Genomic DNA, 19,396 nt, shown 5'->3' on the forward strand with positions numbered 1-19,396 from the left:
TTTTGACTCCTCAGAATACTGAACGTGTGTTTCCTCTTGTGAGTTCGACTGTTTGTGTGTTTGACTTACTCCGTTGACTTTACCATGCTTAAAAGCGAAGGTAGATGAAAACACTTCTCCTTAGGCTCCTTGAACAGCGTTAGCCCCACCATGGTTCACATCTACCTCCAAAACATTGGGTTTTGTAGCAGTTGAGGCAGCAACTCAAAATCTTTGTACAGCTTCCCCAAGTGTCTCCAGTGTTATATTTTTGTTTAAAAGTTAGAGGTTATTCCTGTAGTCTTCAGTTTTTAAAACCAACATTTATAATCTGTCCATAGATAGCTGTGGACAATCTTGTCTAGAATATTGAGTTTGTTCACCTCCCTGATAGAAAAAGGTTTGGTGATGTGTTATAAAAATGACAAGGAAGTACAAAGGTCTTTGAAGAGTTCGTCTTCATATCGAAGGGAAAATCGTAAAAGCCTGTATGCTCATTGTTTAACTAAAAATAACAATAAATGACTCTGTCTCTCAGATTCTGTGTGTGTATAGTCCTGAAGGAGTGAGAGAAGAGTAAAGCTTTAAAAGCAAAGGTAGGGAAGGTCTGACACAGGTTTTGAGTAGGCGGTGCTCATTAGCCACAACATCAAAATGAGTACTGTTAAGGTGTAGAATTAGGTTTCTGAAGCTTTTCCTTTTTGGAGACTTAAAAGCAGATTGAAAAAAACCCACAGCGTGTTTACTGTAAATAGAAACCTGCTTGGTGACATATGCACTTGCGCAGAGGTGCTGAGGAGATTCAGTGGCTTGTTAAGATCTTTCCATTTCTAGCGTTGCAATACAATAAAATAAAACAATGCTTTAAAGGAGTTAGGAGTTAGCCGTGTTGTCGATGGTACGTTTAATAACACTGTAGTTTTGGAATTGCATACAGTCATAGCAGCATGTCTGTGATGTGCCGCCAGATGTGAGTTTGTAAGAGCGTTTCCTCGGGAAGTGTTTACGTTTCAAGTTCCCAGTGGCTTGCTGCTCAGCCGTCACCACGCAGTGCTCCCATCCTGAGATTGTAAAGCCTTGTGGGAAGGAGACACGTTCTCTGGGTGACACAGACGGAATGTGGGGAAGGGGAGGTGCTGAAGCCCACAGCTGGAATGCCTCTCCCGTGGCTGCTCCGCCGGAGAGAAAAGAAACCACGTAGCAGCCTGGTCCATGCAGCTGTGTGATAAACAGCGTCCTTCCTCGGCGCTCGGAGGGGAGCTGTGAACCCGCTGCTGCAGCGAGCTCTTCCCTCGGCATCCTGCTTGGCGGTGTCGGGAGCAGAGCTGGCAGCTGCAGTTTGTGTCAGCCCCTCACTTAAAAATGACACTTCTGAGACCCACGGCGTTGTGCCGTGCCGGGGGGCTGGCGCAGGAGGGGCGCAGCCACAGCTGGCGGTCGGGCTGGAGGAGGCAGCCGGTCAGTCCGGCAGCAGCTTCCAGCAGCCTCCGCTCTGCTTGGTGGCTGTCGAGCTTGGAAAGTGAAGGATGCACAGAATCCTTCCCTGCTTCTCTTCCTGAGGGTCCACTCTCGCCTCTTCTGCTCAGTGGCCACAAACATAAAGCAGAGCGGGCGTTCTAGGATGCTAAATTCAGTCTGTCCAGTTTCTGAAAACAAAAGCCAACCTGGAAACAAGCCCCAAGGTTTATACCTGTTTAACCCTGGTCCTTCACAGCAGCCTGTGGTAGTTCCTCAGCAGCCCTTTGGTTACGCTGATGGTGCCACTGCGTCTGGCACAGCAGAGAGGGGTGTCGGGAGGGTTTTGGAAGGGAGAGGACTGTGACTGCTCTTGGAGAGATCCTTGTCCGCTTCATGACCTAATGTACGTTAGCAGAGGAGAGGTACCATCATACTGGTTGGCCTCATTTCGGCAGTGCTACTCAAGCTTTACGTGTAGGCAGAGTGGGGGATCTACTCCCGACAGGAATGGTCAGCTTTTAAGTTGAGATACAGATAATCTGTCAGTATAATGATGAGCAACTGAATGTGCCTCTGTACATGGTGTCTTGTAGAAACAGGCAGATTTGCTGGAGTTGGAAACAGCAGGTGTGTTAGGATACATAACCAGAAGAAGATACCGGTGACTCTTTATCACTGTAGTTGACGGTGCAGGTGTGTGTGTCTTGTGGTTGTATTGGGCACCACTCAAGGACAAAGGTTCAACCCCAGGGATACACCTTAACTCCTTGTGTCGTGGCCTTCAGAACCTCATGTTCATTGAATTCACACTCTAAGGAGAATCAGACACTTCTTGAGAATCTAAATCAGCTTTCATGAAATGTTTTCGTACAGTAGATGTTAACAGAACAGAACGTTGTTGGAATTGGTGGTTGCTCGTGCCCTCGAAGCTCTCACATATATTTGCAGCTCAGATGCACCTGCCACCCGGTACGAGTGAGCGATGTGCTGCTCTCTTCCCATGACTGTCCCTCTGTTCTCTCCCGGACTTCTGTCATCCCAGTCCTGAGTCCACGTGTTTGCAGCAGGCTGTCATGAAGTGTATGAAATAGGAAATCTCCTTTCTTCTCATTCCCTCCTGAGGTTCCAAGGCCTTCAGCAGTTTTGTCTGTAGTGTTAAGTCTCAGCGACAGCTGCTGTGGTTTTCCTTTACCCCTCACTTCGACGTTGTCTGCTGTGGACGTGTGCCCTCCCACCAGTTTCAGATCACGGCACGTTTTGTATGCCACTGAGGCCTGCGTGCCCTAGAAGCTTTTGGATGCTAAAATATAAATACTTTCAAGGGGGGATGGGATGAAATCACTCAATAGAAACCCAGGACAGTTTATAAAATACACTGAAATTAAGAAGTCCCCTGGCCACAAATTGTGTGAATCTGTGAGAGTATTCAGGAGGAGTATCAGCACGTACCCGACCTGTTTCTACATCACATTTTTGTTTTCTTTTGTACTGCTAGAGACAGGGAGGTGGGAAAAGTGAAACTTCATCCGGACTCAGTAACTGAGTGTTGTAATGAGCAGTGTGGTCCTGCTGCCCTGTTCTTGAATTGAACACCGTGTTCAGTGTTGCCCCCTTGGAGGGCCGCCCTTGGGGGCACAGTAACCACGTGTGTAATTCAGCACTCCCATCGTGGGGGATTCTGCTCTGAAAACCCCCTGCTCTGTTTTGAGTGGATTCATGCTTGTGTCGTTAACTGCACGTAATCTGGAAAGATCTGTTTTCTTTTTACTGTTGTGGAGGGAAATAACCAAGGAGAGCTTCTGTGTCTGTCTGAAAATGGAGCCTGTGCGTTGCTGGTGTAAAATGTGGTGTTAAATAATTGCTGGTTTAAAAAGGGTGGTATTAAAAGGAAGATGGAGCCACATATTGTAGGAATTCAAAGCTCCAGATTAGAGCAGGGCTGTGTGTTACCAGATACAGTATGAAACAAGACCCTCCCTAAGGCATCCTGCCATTTCAAGTCATGCTTTACAGCCGTGAGGACAAAACACGTGCTGCTTGCTCAGCCCATTTTTCTTTACTTAGCAGGAAATAAATTCTTTACTTTGAAAGGATGACAGTGATAATTGGCGCTGAAGCGTTACTGTCCTTTCAGAATCGATTCGTCGCTCTGACATCAGGATTTCTGTGATGGTTTTTAATCCCGATGCTTGTTCTGCAGGATTCCTTACCCAGAAAAAGCCTCAGAGTTACTTGAGAGTCCCGGGGCATAATGCTGAGCAAAGACATTATGACTGGTAAAAACTCGTTGGGGTGCCCACTGCTGGTCTGGACAGTGAAGGTGCACAGGTAGCTTTGATTGGAGTGTTTGTCAGGTCTCTTTCTGCATTGTTACCAAATTTTTTGTTTTAAACTGCTTTGGTTGGTTGGTTTTTCACCCCCTGCACCTGCTGGTGGCTGCAGGACAGTGTGGACCTGATCCATCCTCGGCAGAGGGGTTATGAGGAGTGCAGCACTGGCTTGTTTGCCCATCTTCCTTTTCTGCTTTGGTTCTTCTTTGTCTAAGATGTGAAAAGTGCTTGAAAAATAGCATTATTTAAGTTTTGGTACTCATTGGGAGCTGTTGCTATGTGAGGATCTTCCCCCCGTAGGAAGAGGTAGAGCGTGGTTGCTGCTCAAGCAGTTCTTGAATAAGAGATGAAAGGTGGAGGCTGAAACGCTGCTTATGGTTGGCAAAATCATTTCCAGGACAGGGATTGCACATTCCTTCCTCACGTGAAGATACTTTTTTTTCCTTAAAAGACCTGTACCGTGTGCATTCTCATTGCAATACTATAATGAACACTTGATTGTTACAGTCCAAAACGAACATTTAATCCATGTAGACACCAGTCTTAGTGCACGTCATCTCTTAGAAAATTTATTTATCAAAGTGATATATGTTTTATCTCCCCTTTATTAAACATGGAGGAATTAATCTTCCACTGTGAAACCATGTTTTGGCTTTCTGTTTTGAAGCCACTGCTAATAATAAAGAGTAGGTTACAAGTGCCTGTATGCCACGGCTTTTAGTCCTTCACACACAATTCTGTACAGGCTCTTGATTCCTCTAATTCCTGTCATAAAGAAGTTTTATGTTCTGATAATTCATTAGCTCTGTTATTATCGGGCTGGGAAGCGAGATAGGAGTACGGCTGCAAGGTGATTCTTCAGCTGATTGTGTCTGAGATTGTCACAGAAAAGAAACCACCCTTCCTCTTCTCTGGTTGGGGAAGACGGGAGCAGCTCTGATGGATTTGTTGATAAAGGGTGTCAGAACCGGTTTGCCTGGAAGGAGCATTGTGGGGAGGATGCTGGGAAGCACATAACATCATTATTTTCTTAAGCATAAAAGAAGGATGAACCCAGTCGCATGATGTCGCCAATTTTTCTGCTTTTACAAATGCTTTAAGGGGTAGATACCAAAGAAGTTACCATTGAAAGATGACCCTGGGAACTAAGATGTATTTCTCAGCCTATCATGGTCAGTATTCAGTAAAGAATACTGATTTGATGTGGTGGCTTAACTTTCCGGGTAGTCTTTCTCAACTCCAGAGCAGAATTTACGTGCTTCTTTTTCTTCTCGCTCTCCTACCTGTATCTTTATTGCTGTTCTGCTTACCATGAAACAGGGGAATGTTTGCATTAATGATTTTTTCTTCATACTTTTAAATTGATTATCATAAGTTCATGCTCAGAACAAGGATTTATTTTACTCTGTTGGATTTTTTTCTAGTTCAGACTGGGGGGGGGGACAGGGGGAAGGCTAGCCTCATGCCTGAAAAATTTTAATATGTTGATAAAAAACCTCCTGCAACTCAGTGTTTTATCTGTGGCTTTTCAGAGCCTCACAGTTATGTTAGACATAGCCTTAAGAGCCAGTGATAAGTCCTGGAACCTTTTGGTCCTGATCCAAAGGCTGAGCGTGATGTGGAAGTGGAGAGCACCAGTACAGAACATGTACCCGGAATACTGATTGCTCTTCAGAGGTCTGCTCTTTCTTGACTATTTTTTTTCTTTTCTTTTTGAAAATGGAAAGTAGCATTTAAAATTTTATGTTCCTTCAGCAACTTAATAACTTATTTAAAAGCTGAAGGGTTTGTGGGTAATGCTTATTGCTGAGTCTTTAATGCCCAACATCAGAGATAAAGCCCAAGGCATTCTGCCTCTCGGTACTGTCTGTACAAAGCCACCGCCCTCCAGGAGCATTGCCGTCTAGGGCTGGAAGACTGCTGCTTGCTTAGAGGTGTTAAAAATGTTCATTCTAAAGCGGGTTGAAGGGTGTGTGGAAGGAGAGTGTCTGCTCCCATAAGGGTGTCTGGTCAGAGGAGACGTAAGAAGAAAATGCCAAGACAAACCTGACTGACGTGTGATGAGGGAGGCTGTGATGAGCCCAGGCCTGGTCAGTGGCACTAGTTGGGCGTGTGGAGCCTGAGGATGTTTTATCTTCTCAGCTGGGGGGAGAAGGAAAGGGAGAGAGAAAGGGGGGACGTAGAACCTGAGCAATTCTCAGCGAAGGCAACAACCAGAAACCAGTCTGGTGGTTGTTGGTGGTGGGTGGGCTCTGGAGAAGCTGTGTTGAGCCGGGACTTGGCAGCGGACGAGGCTGGAGATTGGGGGGACCAGGCTGTGGTGGGGCCAGGCCCTGCGCAGGGGTCACAGCCCAGTGCCCGGTGCTGGCTGCGGGGGGGCGAGCGTCTGTGTCCTCCCCAGGCCGGGTGTGCGCGGGGTGTGCGTCAGCGCTCGACGGAGGCCCCGGGTCTGGGCTTGGGGGGTTCCCACAAGCGTGGGGTGCCCGTGGGGTGGGTGTGCAGCGAGCAGGGGACCCGTGGAGGGGTCAGAGGGCCGGGCAGGGGTGCTGGGGTTCAGAGGGGCTGTGCTGGCACTGGGGGGACCCGCGACAGAGCCCAGAGGGTGCCGGGTATGTGCGCTTGCACCAGTGAGCTCCTGCCCCCGCCAGCCCCAGAGGAGGGGATGTGGCTGTGGGTGCTGCTGGTTGAACCTGCAACCACCATCTCTCAGCCCGGATGGAGACCCGGTGTCCCCAACCACTGTGCAGGTCTGTACTGGGTAGTACTGGTGTGTACTGGGCAGCACTGGATTTCAGCATGGATTCCCTTGCAGGAGCATGCTGGGATAGAGTGTCTGGCAGAGGCAGCCACACTCCTAACATCCCTTTAAGTGGGAAAATCACTGTTTCGCTTGTTTTTTGCAACATACTGTGACGTTTTACTTGGATGTCACTGTTTCCAGTTTGGCCAGTGATGTGAATATCCCACTTTGTGTCAGCCTGTGCCCTCAGACCACATTTCTGTGATGTCAATCTTCTCTAAATGGCTGCAGAGGGTGGCCTGCTGCCCCAGGCTCTGCCTGGAGGTCGGCTGTTGAGTGGGCAGCTTTGTTTATTCCAGAGGCTGTCCTGGTTTTGGGGCCAAATCGGAAAGGGAAGGGGAGATGGAATTACCTAAACGACAGAGGGCTGTGAGCGTCCCGGTCTGTTGCAGTACCTGGTGCCCCATCGGCTGGAAGCTGGTGCTTCTGAGTTCGGGTACAAGTTTGATGACTGAATCTGCTCGTAATTAAAGCATGAAGGCTTTATTTATGTTGTGAATCTCGAGCTTCCACTTACCAGAGAAAATGAATAGGTCTTACCCATCTGCCACTGCCAAAAACCTGATGCTTTTTGCTGTGTTCGTTACTAATGGTTTGTTTTCCCAGTCTTCATTAGATGTCATTTCAGCAATTGCTGAGTTTTTGCAGTGGTACTTAGTGGTACTTGATAATAATGGCATTGCTTTGGGCAAAAACTGCAGGTTCAAAGGTGATGTCGTGGTTTTGTTTCGGTTGCCAGAGTTTTTATTACCTAGGAGCCATCCTATTGCCCTTAACTTTGTATCTTTCACTTCCCTGCCCCGGGTGTAATACTACCTGCAGTGTTGTCCTTCAAGTTATGTCTGTACAGCAGTAGTTTACCCATCTTACTTTCATTGCTACTTTTCGCTGAAGTGTATGTGGTTACTGTCTTAATTAAAACGGAGCCGCTCTGCCACAGGAAATAGCACAGATTTATATATCATCCATAAAACAGTACAGAAGAACTCAGCCTGTTCTGGGCTGGGCAAAACTGTCTGAAAGGAGTCTGTGTGAATTAAAGCTAGATAGGAGAATTTATTTTTGGATGACCTGCCTTGAATAAAATGTTCTAATGGGCATTTTTTTTAGCGTACCTTTTTTTATACTTTTTTTTGGCTTACAGTTTTACTTGGCTTTTCTTTTTCTTCATAAACATTTCTGATGTTTATTATGCCTTTCTTTTATTTTGTAGAAGAAACCAGCAACTGCTAATGTCGTCAGCCAACCCCCCAAAACACAGACAAGTGGAGCACCTGCTGCTGCTCAGGTAATCCATACTTGAGGAAATGATCTCTTAAAAGAAAGAGGATGTGATACAACTTCATCTCCTGCAGTGGGATAGGAAACGGTTTGTTTACCAGCATTCTCCAACACTAGGAGGCTCTTCATGTCTCAGTAGAAATTGTGGTGAATTGAAATGGAGGAGGAATACAAGTCAGCAGAATGCTTGTGCTGACTTCTTGAGGAAATAGGCTGGGTAATATTCTCCCCGTTCACCTGTTCTTTGTTAGTCTCCAAGTTACTTAAAAAAACCCGGGTAGCAAACTTAATTTGACTGACGGGCCCATGGTTGGTTCTTCACCCTTGGGTATTGTTTTATGTTTGGATTCTGTTTATTTACTCAGCAGGTCCCGATGAGATGGAAGCACGGGTAACTCTCTTTGCTTTCATAGCCCCTGCAGCAGTTGGGTCCCTTGGGGAGGTGGTGTACGAGGCCTCACCAAGACAACTTGTGTACTGGAGTGCAGTTAGTAGTCAATGACGAGAAGCAGGCATCGCGTTAAGCATGCTAAGGTCTTGCAAAGCACTGAAATGGGGTGTCAAAAATGCACTTTCTGATGGTGGCCACACGTGAACTGATGGCTGGTAATTGCTGCCAGGTGCATGTTTGTTGCGGCTGAATGGAGGGCACCTCGCTCAAAAGAGAGAAGCAGCAATGTGTTTTATGGAGGTAAAATAATAATTTGACAGAGTTCAGTAGGTTTGATGGAATTTAACAAAGCTGAACGGTGGTTTGACAAGGTTCAGTAAGTTTGATGGCAAATTAATGACTGCATGAAGAAAAGTACAAAGGAAAGTTGAGTTAGAATTGAGTTAGATTCACAGAGCGGAGATGCAGAGAGGAAGGAGGGCTGTCTCGTCGAGTCACGAGGTTCAGAGTGGACCCCCTTGCTTTCTAAACTCCTTTTGGAGCCTAGGGGTGACTGGATCCGATCTTAATTTCAGACTTGGCCAATGGTTTATGTCTAACAGAATTACCCATACAGTGTTCAGAATAGCACTGGGTAGCTATGTGGATCAGTAATGTTTTACAGTATTGTGCTGCCGGTCGCTTACCGAGGATCTGTCGTGGGTGGGGGATCTCTCTGCCTTGGGTGAGGAAGGATCTCTTGGTCTCGGGTGAGGAGTCTCAAACCTTGGGAGCCGTCCCTGCGCGAGGGGGGAGTCGCTGGGCGTGCTGCCCAGGTGTGTCTCGGGGAGAGCTCAGGTTGGGCCCACCCTGATGGTGGCACTTAGAGGTGAAGGAGTTGCCTGCTAGTCAGTACTACAGACGGGAGAGGTGTCTTCATTTCACCTCTGGTATCTTGTCCTGTGCTTCGGTTATCTTGCACTTTGGGGTTTCCAAGCCACCTTTCCTTTCGAAATATTTATCAAGACACCTTCACGCCCTCGTATGTGAGCCAGGAATGTCCCAGCTCGGCAGGTCACCCCCAGGACATGAGGCTGGTGGCTCCTTGGTCAGCCTGAGCTGAGGTACAGCGAGGAGTCAGCGGACTCCACCACAGGATTCCCTATCTGGAGATACCCCATCGTCTGAAGGATCCTTCCACCAGGATCTGTTTCTGCTTTTGAATTTTTTTTTTAATTTTCTTAATCAATGCTTTTGTAAAATAATATTCTTAAAGATACCTCTGTGCTACCTAAGTAACTATTTTTGGTTTCTACTCAGTGAAGGAGGACACAAGGATACACATACTGTTGTCCCTTCCTTCCAATGTCTGAAGACCACTGAAGACAGCCCAACGTTTTTGCTGCTTTTCTTTCTATTCCCTGCAGTTCGCCAGGGCCTTTCTCCTGATCGTCCAGCAGGATGCAGTCATCCACACGTAGTTCCCATGACAGCTCTACAGGGTGGGGTGATCTCCAATATAATCTTTCTGCATATCAGTTTACACAGTCATGTGGAAGCTCGTGTCTAACTAATTTGCTAACTAACGCATCTTTAAGTCTTTTTTTCTGTATGTGTTCTATTATAAGTGTATCTTTTACATAAAGTGGGCAGGGTACAATTTCTGGTGATGCTATTAAGTGTAAGAACTGGAAGGCAGCGTCATGAAAAGAATGCAGTGTAATGTAATTGCCAGGAATTGCTTTATATTAGGTTATGGCCACTTAGGTTATGTGTTTTATTCAGTGGTTGGTGCTTCTCCAGTTTCTGTGATGTTCCAAAATATTTATTGGTAAAGATTATGTACTATGAAAATACTTACCTCATGCTGTCTAATATTAACTCTTAATCAATAGCTATTTTAAGCTTTTTAGTTACCACTTGGCCACAACTACCTTTCTTCAGTTGGCCTAAACCTTCTCTTAATTATACCTTTTAATTTTAACAATCTCCTATACTTTTAGTTGAAATAGAGCAAAACGCTGAGATTCATTGTTATGTTCTTGTAGCTTGTGCCACCCATACTTCTTTTTAAGCCATTTGGCTAGCTGTATTCTTTTCTGCCCTTCTTTTTGTCTCTAAAAACAACTATTCAAAAGAAAAATTTTGCAGGGATTTTTTTTTTTTTATTTACAGGAATTTTACGGGAAAGGAACTGTTTCTTGAAAGGGCAAATCAGCCTTTTCTCTTTTGCTGCAAAACAGATCAAGGCTTTTAATACAATCAGAAATACTTCACCAGTTTTCAGACCACTTCAGGGCTGCGGTTTCTTCCTTTAATTTTTTTCCCTGCTTTAGCTTTACTGTGTTTCACGTGCAAAATCCCTCTCGATTCCTTAATCATTTTGTTGGTTGAGAACGCTTTTCGTTTATGTACCTTACCCCCAATAAACTTATAACTTCTTTGAAGAGGCAGGTGAGGTGGGGCAGTTGAGTTGCTCCAGCTTGAGCTGTTCATTTTTTTCACCTACTCCTGCCCTGTGGTGAAATGACCTACTCTAAACTGGATAGCCTTGGGGGGGGGGCTGCCTCTCCGTTATGGCCTAAGCCATTTTCCCTTCAATTAGTAAGTAATAATAATAAGTTGTGTTCTGATTGGGTCACCTCTATTTCTGAGTTTGAGACACAGGAACTCGTGTGTGATGACTGCTTGTCATTGCCTAATGCCCGGCTAGTATTTGGGCAGTTTAACTTTCCTCTGACAGCGTCCTGTCATGCCGACTGCTCCTGAGAGCAAGCACTTAGCTGTCTGGCTTCGTTTTCTCTGCGCCGTGTATCTGAACTGACATTCTTTGTGTCGTAATTTTATCCCTTTGCTCGTTAGTTCCTGGCATTGCAGCCCGTATTCACTCGCTGCTGCTTCTCAGTGTCTTCTCACGGGGATTTTGTTCGGCTGCGTGTGTCCGTGCGGTCTGAGCAATAAGTGCCGCCTCTCTTGTCTCCTCTCACTTATATCTGTGTGGCTTTTGTGCTCTCTGTGTTAAGGGCACCTAGGAAGTTTAATCGGCAGCCTTGATGTCCCCAGATTCTGTGTGACTCAAATCTAAATGAATAATTTAAAGATACTTAACTGAAGCATCAGTTCTGACTTCTCTCTCTTTGCCACAAGCCTTTCTTTCCTTTCTGATGGGAAGTCCTGTTTGACTGTTCGTTTGTACCAGGGTCTTTTCGGTAAGTGTGTGCCTCGTGGTGCCCTGTCAGGTCAGTGGAGTGGGAAGTTAGATTCATGTAAGGTTGTGGTCAGCAGGAATACTGGTATTTGCTCCCAGGAGCCTCCTCCCTCTGTACGCTCACTGCCGGGGTGCACAGACAGGGAGGTCGTCGCTACCGGTGTTCGTAGGCAGCAGCGAGGGGGAAGAACTGAACCACGCTCCCTCCTCTGCAGAAGGCGCCCTACCAGCACCGCTGTGTTTTCTTTTGCAGCCCTTTCAGTGGTTTTTACCAGTCCCACAGCCAACAGGAAAGCCAATTTCTAGCTCAGTGTTCAATCATAGCTATTTATAGAAGGCACTAACATTTGAGCACAGCTGGATCCAGCAGTCTTTCTTGGATCTTTGTGTTCTTATATGGTAATTCTCTTGATCTCCAATAAAGTTTTGCTGCTTTTTGTGTAGCACATTTTTGGGATTGGTTTTAATGAGTTCTGAGTGAGTAATTATTTTCTTTTGGTTGCTGGCTGCTGTAGCTTAGTGAGGTGAGAATCTTTGTCCATATTACTTTCATGGACGATTGATTGAATTCGTGCTGAAAAAATTCAGTAAGAATTATTTTCATTTCAGACTTGACAGATCTTGGATATTTTCAGAGGCAGCCTCTTGATCTTAATGATTTAAGAAATTTAAGGTTGATTACTTTCAGCTGGCATCCAAATTCACACTGTTTGAAAGGGGGATTCAGCCTGCTTTCTTGTGCAGCAAACAGGGAAGCAAGAAGAGCAGTTACTAAATATCTTTGAATGAAGTCCATACTATTTCTGCGGCAGACTGGAAAGTCTGTCATGAGTTTATCCAGATTATAATCAAAAGTGATTCCTACTATCAGCATATTTACTGGATTTTTTTTTTTAAGCTACATACCTTACTTAACTGTCACTAAATTTTTATTTTGTGAGTTTTTCACAGACACCTGACTGCAAAGGAAGGCATTTTTGAGTAGAGGGCATCTGAAGTCACAGTACCAATTGGGAATGTCCACAGAAACCTGTAAATTTATTCCTGTGTTACCAGTTGTATTACGGAGACTGGAAAGACTACCTCTGAATTTTGAGGTTATTCAGAAAAATACTTAAATGGGGTATCTGAGAATTTCCTTTTCTTGTTCTCCTTAGAGTAGATGTGTGTCATGGCACACAGATCCTCAATTTATAGTTGTTTTGCAGCAAGACCGTGACAGATCATGGGGCTGTTCCTGCCGATGGCCTTCGGAGCTGTTGCCAGCGCGTATCCCTGCACGGGAAAATCCATGGGGAGAGCAGTGCTGGTTTTCTGGGTAGCAGAAACACGCTAAAAATAGACCAAAACCTTAAGAATTGGAAGCAGTAGGAGTACAGAAGCTGCCTCCTGTGGGGAGGAGCTGGATTTGTGTAACATTATGGGATGTGGCGTCTGTCACCCGAGGTCATCTTCACATTTAAAAAGTAGGGCTGTGACAGGACGCCTCTGATCTGGAGGCCGCTGCAGAAGTTGCAACTTGTGAAGGTATGCAGTGGTTAAAATGACACCATCATTTCACAAAAAAAAAAAAAAAAAAATCTGCCCTTCCCTCAAAGATGGGATATTTTCCTCATCAGTCTGTGTTGAATCTTTGGGCGTTTTTCCCTTTCTACTTCCCTTTTAGGGCTGACTTTTGTTTTGTGTTCCCTTGAGATGCAGGGTGGCATACAGGCTGTTATGAAAACATGGTTGAAGGGTTTGCTGGTGGCTTGTGGGCTTTTTGTTTTAAAAAAGAAACAATGGACAAAAAAACCCCACAAACAAACAACCTCCCCTGCTACAGGTGTTGAGAATTTGATTGTGTAGGAAAAGAAATTTTTAAAGAGCGGGTCACTTGGTATTTCAAGAAGCGCCTTTTTTCTAAATTCTTGTAAATTATTTGGATTTTTTGTGCTGAAAAGTAGTCGTAACCAGTCGAGTTTCCGTGGCATCAGTTTGTCCAGCCGTCTGAATTTCTTTCGTTTAATAACGCCTGTGTGCTCGGGGCGGGTGGGTATCAGCCCACAGGGAGGGAGGGGCAGCCCCATCACCTCCCGGGGGGACACCAGCGTGCTGGGAGCCAGAGCCGGGATGGGCTTGTCGGCCCGCGGGCTCTCGGCCGCGGCCCGCGGGCAGGGCCCGGCGCACGGCTCCGCGCCCCGGGGAGGTGGGGCGGCCCCGCGGGGTGGGGACCGCGCAGATCGGCGCACCCGCTGCCCGGGGCCGCGCAGCCCCGCCCGGGAGAGGAGCGCAGCGCCGCGCAGCGTCCCGGCCGCGGCCGCGGGCATCGGGACGGCACGGCTACCAAGTAAGTGCTCTTCACGCTGGCCTCGCTCTCCGGCTGCCTCTGCTGTAGGCTCACTTACATTAGTGTGGCGGTCCTCTCTTTTTTTTTTTTTTTTTTTTAAAAAAAATCTCTTCCGGGAATTTTGTGAGCTGAAAGCTGCTGGCTTCCAGGGCGCTCGACCTGATCTAGACACTGGCAGGCTTGAAGCACTCCAGAGCTAGCTGGGCGGAGTTAATTGCCTTTTAAAATTATTTTAACATACTGGAAACAGTCTTTTTAGACACTGTAAGACTGCATGTTTTACACATTACGCAACAAGTCGTTTACATGACACAAGCAGTCTTGAAGAGAGATGAGGAAGAGCAGAGCAGAGTTCTAAAGTAGTGTCTATCTTGTTCTGTATTTATATTTTTGGTTTGAGTCGTTGTTTTTATTTGTTTGGGTTTTTTTCATTGCCACAGCCCATGCTGTTCTTGCATCAAAAAACCCACGTAATTTTTTTGGCACGCCCGGGCAGAGCTCAGTATGCCTGTGGCACCTGCAGACTTGCATAGTCAGGGTGTGGGATCTGTAAGAGCAGCTTCTTGGTTGGAGTGTGCTTCGGTGTCAGTAACTTAGAAGAAGAGCTTCAGGTACAACAAACATATGGGAAAAATAATACTTTTCAATAAATTCTGTATTACTGTTCTTTCTGTAGTAGTAGAAATTAGATAGGTGTTGCTTAAGTTATGCCATTATTTGATGATTGTTATTAGTATATTTACTCCTTCTCTTTTTGGAGAAAGTGAAAATAGCATGTTAAATAACAGTTCTTGAACATGGCAGACACCTCTGCTGCGTTCCTGATCTGTTATCTTTTTTTGACATCTGCTTTTCTCAATGCTGCATTTTTTAAAACGGTCATAAAGCATAATGGATAATAATTTTGTGTACATAAGACATTTTCTTTTGTAGACCAGCACATTTGTTGCTGTCAGCCTCTTGTATAAAACGGTGCTTTTCTGCGTTTTGTTTTTTTATTGGAGTGATTAGATATGTGGCTATGTAGAGCTCGCAGAAAATTCTCTCCCTGATCCTGGAGTTTCGGGGACGAGTTCCTTGGCCGGCGTTTCTTACAGATGTAGTTGCGGAGGTTTGCACCTTAAGCAGACACTCCCAGTTTGAAACCTAGGTAAAGCTGTGTTGCCCTGGAGGTGGTGGCTCTTGGCAGACACAGGGCAGAGGAGAAGCCTCTGTCTCTAGAAAGTAAAGGATGTGTCTCTTCAGTGAGCTGGTCTCCAGTGGGTTCATTCTCATCGTTTCTGCTCTTTGTTTTCCTGAGGGAGGAAACTCTGCACTCACAAAAGCCTGTGACTTTGTCCAGAGTCTCGTCTGCCAAAGGAAGAACTTGTAGGGAGGCAGGGAGGTCGGTGGCCTTGTGCACTCCGGTGGAGCTCTTTAAGGCTCAGAAATCTTTGTGGTTGTGGCATAAGTCAGCTCTGTGCCTGCCTTATGCCTTGGTCAGTAGAAGTGCTTGAACCAACTAGAAAATTCACATTTGTGATCCCCGGGAAGGCAGCTTCTCTGAGGCAGGACAGGGCCTCATGAAGCAGGAGATTTTATGATTTTTAATGGAACAGTGATGTGCTTATTCCTTCAGAGCGTGCAGAGGGCCCTTCTGGAGCAATTTTGAGAGATGCTGAGTTAAGAGCCAATGCTGAAGCATGGAATGCCCTAATCTGGCTCTTTTTAAGTGGGAATAATAAAACGCTGTTGAGTTTTTCTAAAATGAACCCAGAAGAAAACCCAACAACACACCCAAAGGTTATGTGTTGTTATTCTTAGCTTGTGTTTTAAAACCAAAATTCTATTAAAATTCCTTGACTCGGTGGTTTTTGGTTATCCTCCTATCTTACTTTGTGTTCATTTAGTAGCCAACACCAGTGTGACAGTGTGTGTATCGGCTCATGTAGCTTCCTGAATAACTTTTTGCTTCTGCATCCTGGGGTTGAAAAATCTAGTTTCTAACTCAGCATATCACTCACTAGCTCTTGTGACTGCCAGCTGCTCGTTGTCAGCATTGCCTGGTTTGATTATTGTAATAAAAATAGCCAAGCTCGTAACCTCGGAGACCATCAGTCTTAGGAGGAGGTCCTCTTTGACGTAACATTTCTACCTGTTTCAACCCCTCTTTAAGGAATACTGGTTGTGTTTGCAGTTCCCCGCCTCTGCCGCAGCCCTGCTGAGAAGGGCTTTGTGTGCTGTCCCCCGGTGATCCTGCAGACCAAGTGACACAAACCCTAGCTGAGCTCAGCAGCTCTGCCTGCATGTGGCTGGCACCTCGTCGCGTGTTTTCCTGGGGTTTTCTTATCAGCCCGCTGTTTGCTGCTGCAGATGGCTTTGGAACGTTCTGGTGTCTGAAACAACAGGCAGAAATGGAAACGGCTGTAGCTAAATTACAGCTAAATACTAAACCTTCGGCGGGACATGCGAGTGAAAAGAGGATCTTTGAGCTCTCTACAAACAAGGTGAGCAGCTCGTACGCTCCTGGAGCGCTTTGCTCTGCAGAGTGGGAACGCGGGAAGAGCGACGGCAGTCCGGCTGCACTGCTTCTGACCTGTGAATGTGGCTGGATGAAAATGAAATTTCAGCGTGTGCCAACTCGTAAAATTTCCTGTGGTGGAAACAGGAAGTTTCCAGAAGGACGTAGCCGAAGAGCACGCTTTTAGAAGAAGTAAGAACAGGAGTTTAAAACACATTTGTGAGGTCAGAACTTTTCTCAGGACACTTCTGTGTGCCCAGTGAGGACTTTTACCTGATGCTCAGAAGAATGACTTTTCTGAGTATTTCTCCATGCATAGCTGAAAGAAATTTCAAGATAGGTAATCCATTCTGTGATCAAGTGGAAATACTGAGATCACTCTTCATCAAAATGGCAATAAAATGAACATCTTTGTCAACGAAACCTAAGTTTGAAAATAAAATGCTTTTACTTGCCTGATGCTGTGAGTTGAAAAACTTTTCCAGTGAAACAAAGCCTCTGTTTGATGCTGGAGGGGTATAATCTCGATACAAACCCAGAGCTTTCTCGCACTCTTTGCTTTTAACTCTGTTTAAAAGAAACAAGGAGCGTTCAGCCTGTGATGTTGAAGTGGTGGTCTCTGTGCGTACACGCAGAATCTGAAGGCAGCAGATGAACTCTGTTACCCTGCTCGGCCTATACTGGCTTTTTTTTTTTTTTTTTCCTGCAGTACTCATGAAGAGGCATTAGATAGAAGTTGCCCTTGTATAGTAGAGGTTATAGAGCAGTAGCCATGCTACGTACTTCAGTCTGTGTAAGTTCTTTCTGGCCACAAACTGAACTGTGTAAAGGTTCTTCACGTTTAGGTGCTGCTCTGTGACCAGACAGAGGTGGTGGCAGTTGTAGAAAAGAGTCAGGTGGTAGAAAAAGTGTTTCAGGTCAGTTGTCATTCACTGCTCTTGGTTGTTTTTTGTTCAAGCATAAAGCTATTTTGGAGTCTTAATAGTGACTTAATAGTTGTTAAAATAAAGAAAAACCTACCGGTATTAAGCTTTGGACTTGACATAGGTTGATGAAATCCAGAAATCTTAAAACAGATGTCTAACCAAAAGGTGGTGTGGCAGGTCGGTTAGTGTCTAGGTGGTATGAAGCCTTGTTCTACACTGTGGTAAATAGAATATTGATCTTATTCACAGCTTGTGCTTGGTAACGCTTGATTTAGTGTGACCAAATTCAAATGCAAGTAGGTTATCTCTAAAAACACTGCTTAAAAACCTGTTAGTTTAAATTTCAATAGTATGGTGAATCACCTTTAGCTGATACAGAAAATCCAGTGATTAAATGTTGCCAAGTTTCTTTTTTGTGTCCAAAATGGCAGAAATTTTATTTTAGTATCAAAATAGAAGAAAGCAGTAAGTGTGAGTCTGTGTTATGGAAGTTGTCTGGCTCAGTGTGTTGCAGTCATCAATAAATTTAGCAGCACTTGAGGCTGTAAAAAACGATTTATGAGCTAATCAGCTTTTCAGTTTCTTGGTTCAAACCCGTCTCTTCAAAGAATCTGTCATGTTTTTGTTTCATGAGACGAAAATGGGTTTATTTCCTATGTGCTCTTTCAGCATCTTTAAATGGTAGTTGATCTTGCTCCTGGGTATAGATTAATATTTGTTGTAAAGACCTGCTCTGTGTGGTGAGAAAATTGCAGAAGAATAAAATTTCAGAGTTCCTCTTTCCCAGAATAGTAACGCAGGTCATCTTTTGAATAGAGCTTTGCAGAGAGGCGTGTACCTGTGGTCTTCAGGTTTTGTCCTGGTTTATTACAGTTGCCCTTCTGATCTGGAAAAGAAGCACCAACATAATCCTACGATTTGTGACTGGTTTTACTTCTATTTAGGAGAGTGTGTGTGGAGTCTGGAGCTTGCCCCGTGGCAAATCCACTTCTGGAGCACTCCTAAGCGCGCACTTCAGACAGGAAGGTCCCGCTGAAGCTCTCCTGACAGTTGAGTCCTCCACCCTCTCATCCCCTCACACGCCGGCCCTTCCCCAGGCACCGTCGGTACCACGGCTCTCCGTGGGTTCCGTTTTGAGGCCTGTTGGGGTTTGTCTGTCCTCTGCAGGTGAATGGACTTCAGCTCTACTCCGGTGTATTCTTCACATTTCCTCTGAGCTGGGAGTGCTCATTACAACAGAGCACATCTGTTTCTAAGTTTTTTAGCTCTAAAGGGGAGTCCGTTTATCCCTGACATTACTTTTCTTATTATCTTTGTCAAGTTGTGGAAATTTAAACTATAATATTAGTAATATTTTTAGGTTATATTCACACCAGCTGAGTTCATGAGCGTTAAAAGCATCGGAAGCATCCCTAGAGAGAGGGGTTTTTGGTTGTTGCTTCTGTTTTCTTTTTAAGATGGGCATTTCAAACTGTGTATAGTGAAGAACTGAACCACAAAAGCATGAGTTCAACAGGCTGCCTATTCAAATGAATCTCTGTGCTTACATACTAAAATCCTGTTTGATTTGGTTTGCTTTATGGCAGCCAGTGCAAAGCTGGGGGGCTTTGCTGAGTCAGGGCTGTAATGAGCTCAGTGGCATCGCAGTAACGACATTACCAAAGAATTTTAGATTCAGTTAAAATTGACCTACTGAAAAAGTAACTGTCTTCCAAGGATTTTTTTCTTGCACACACACCCCCCTAACCCAGTAGCTGGCGTGGCAGTAGGGTTTGTTTATAACCTGCAGTGTTTGTGAATTCCAACAATAATGGGCTTTAGAAAGGAAAGAGGCGTGTGGGTAGTCACGGGTGGCAAAGTCAGTCATTAGAAACTGCAGTGTAAATTGTTTAGAAAAGAAATCATGTTGATTACTTCTACAAAGAAACTCATCACTACAGGACAGCATAGCAGGCTATATAGTAGGAATGTTTTATGTAAATATACCAGTGCCTGGATAATGTACAGGTACTAACTGGAAACCTGTTACATCCTGCTATTCATTAAGTTTTTAATACTAAACCTCCACAAAATTAACTGAGAGCCTGAAGTCTTGGAAAAAATATTGTTCTCTCGGCCACGTGTGGTTTTTCATCTTTCTTTTAAAAAGGTGTTTTCTAAACAATAGCAGAACTAGGTATAAGAACAGTAATTAAAAAATAACAAGGTATTTCCA

General features: G+C 45.1%; 1 protein-coding gene across 12 annotated transcripts in view; it reads left to right on the top strand.

Moving 5' to 3' along the window:
• Positions 1-19,396, top strand: part of CAST (calpastatin) — a 58,315-nt gene that overhangs the window by 7,532 nt on the left and 31,387 nt on the right. For 5 of the 12 annotated variants that reach the window (XM_074933264.1, XM_074933271.1, XM_074933265.1 and 2 more), the window contains exon 3: positions 7,781-7,855. In XM_074933264.1, the coding sequence (XP_074789365.1) occupies positions 7,781-7,855 (75 nt within the window). Of the gene's footprint in view, positions 1-7,780; positions 7,856-15,928; positions 16,242-19,396 lie in introns of those variants that run through there. The other 7 variants (XM_074933260.1, XM_074933267.1, XM_074933261.1 and 4 more) reach the window with 3 other exon arrangements.

This window comes from Athene noctua, chromosome Z (assembly GCF_965140245.1).
Source record: "Athene noctua chromosome Z, bAthNoc1.hap1.1, whole genome shotgun sequence".
Lineage (NCBI taxonomy): Eukaryota > Metazoa > Chordata > Aves > Strigiformes > Strigidae > Athene > Athene noctua.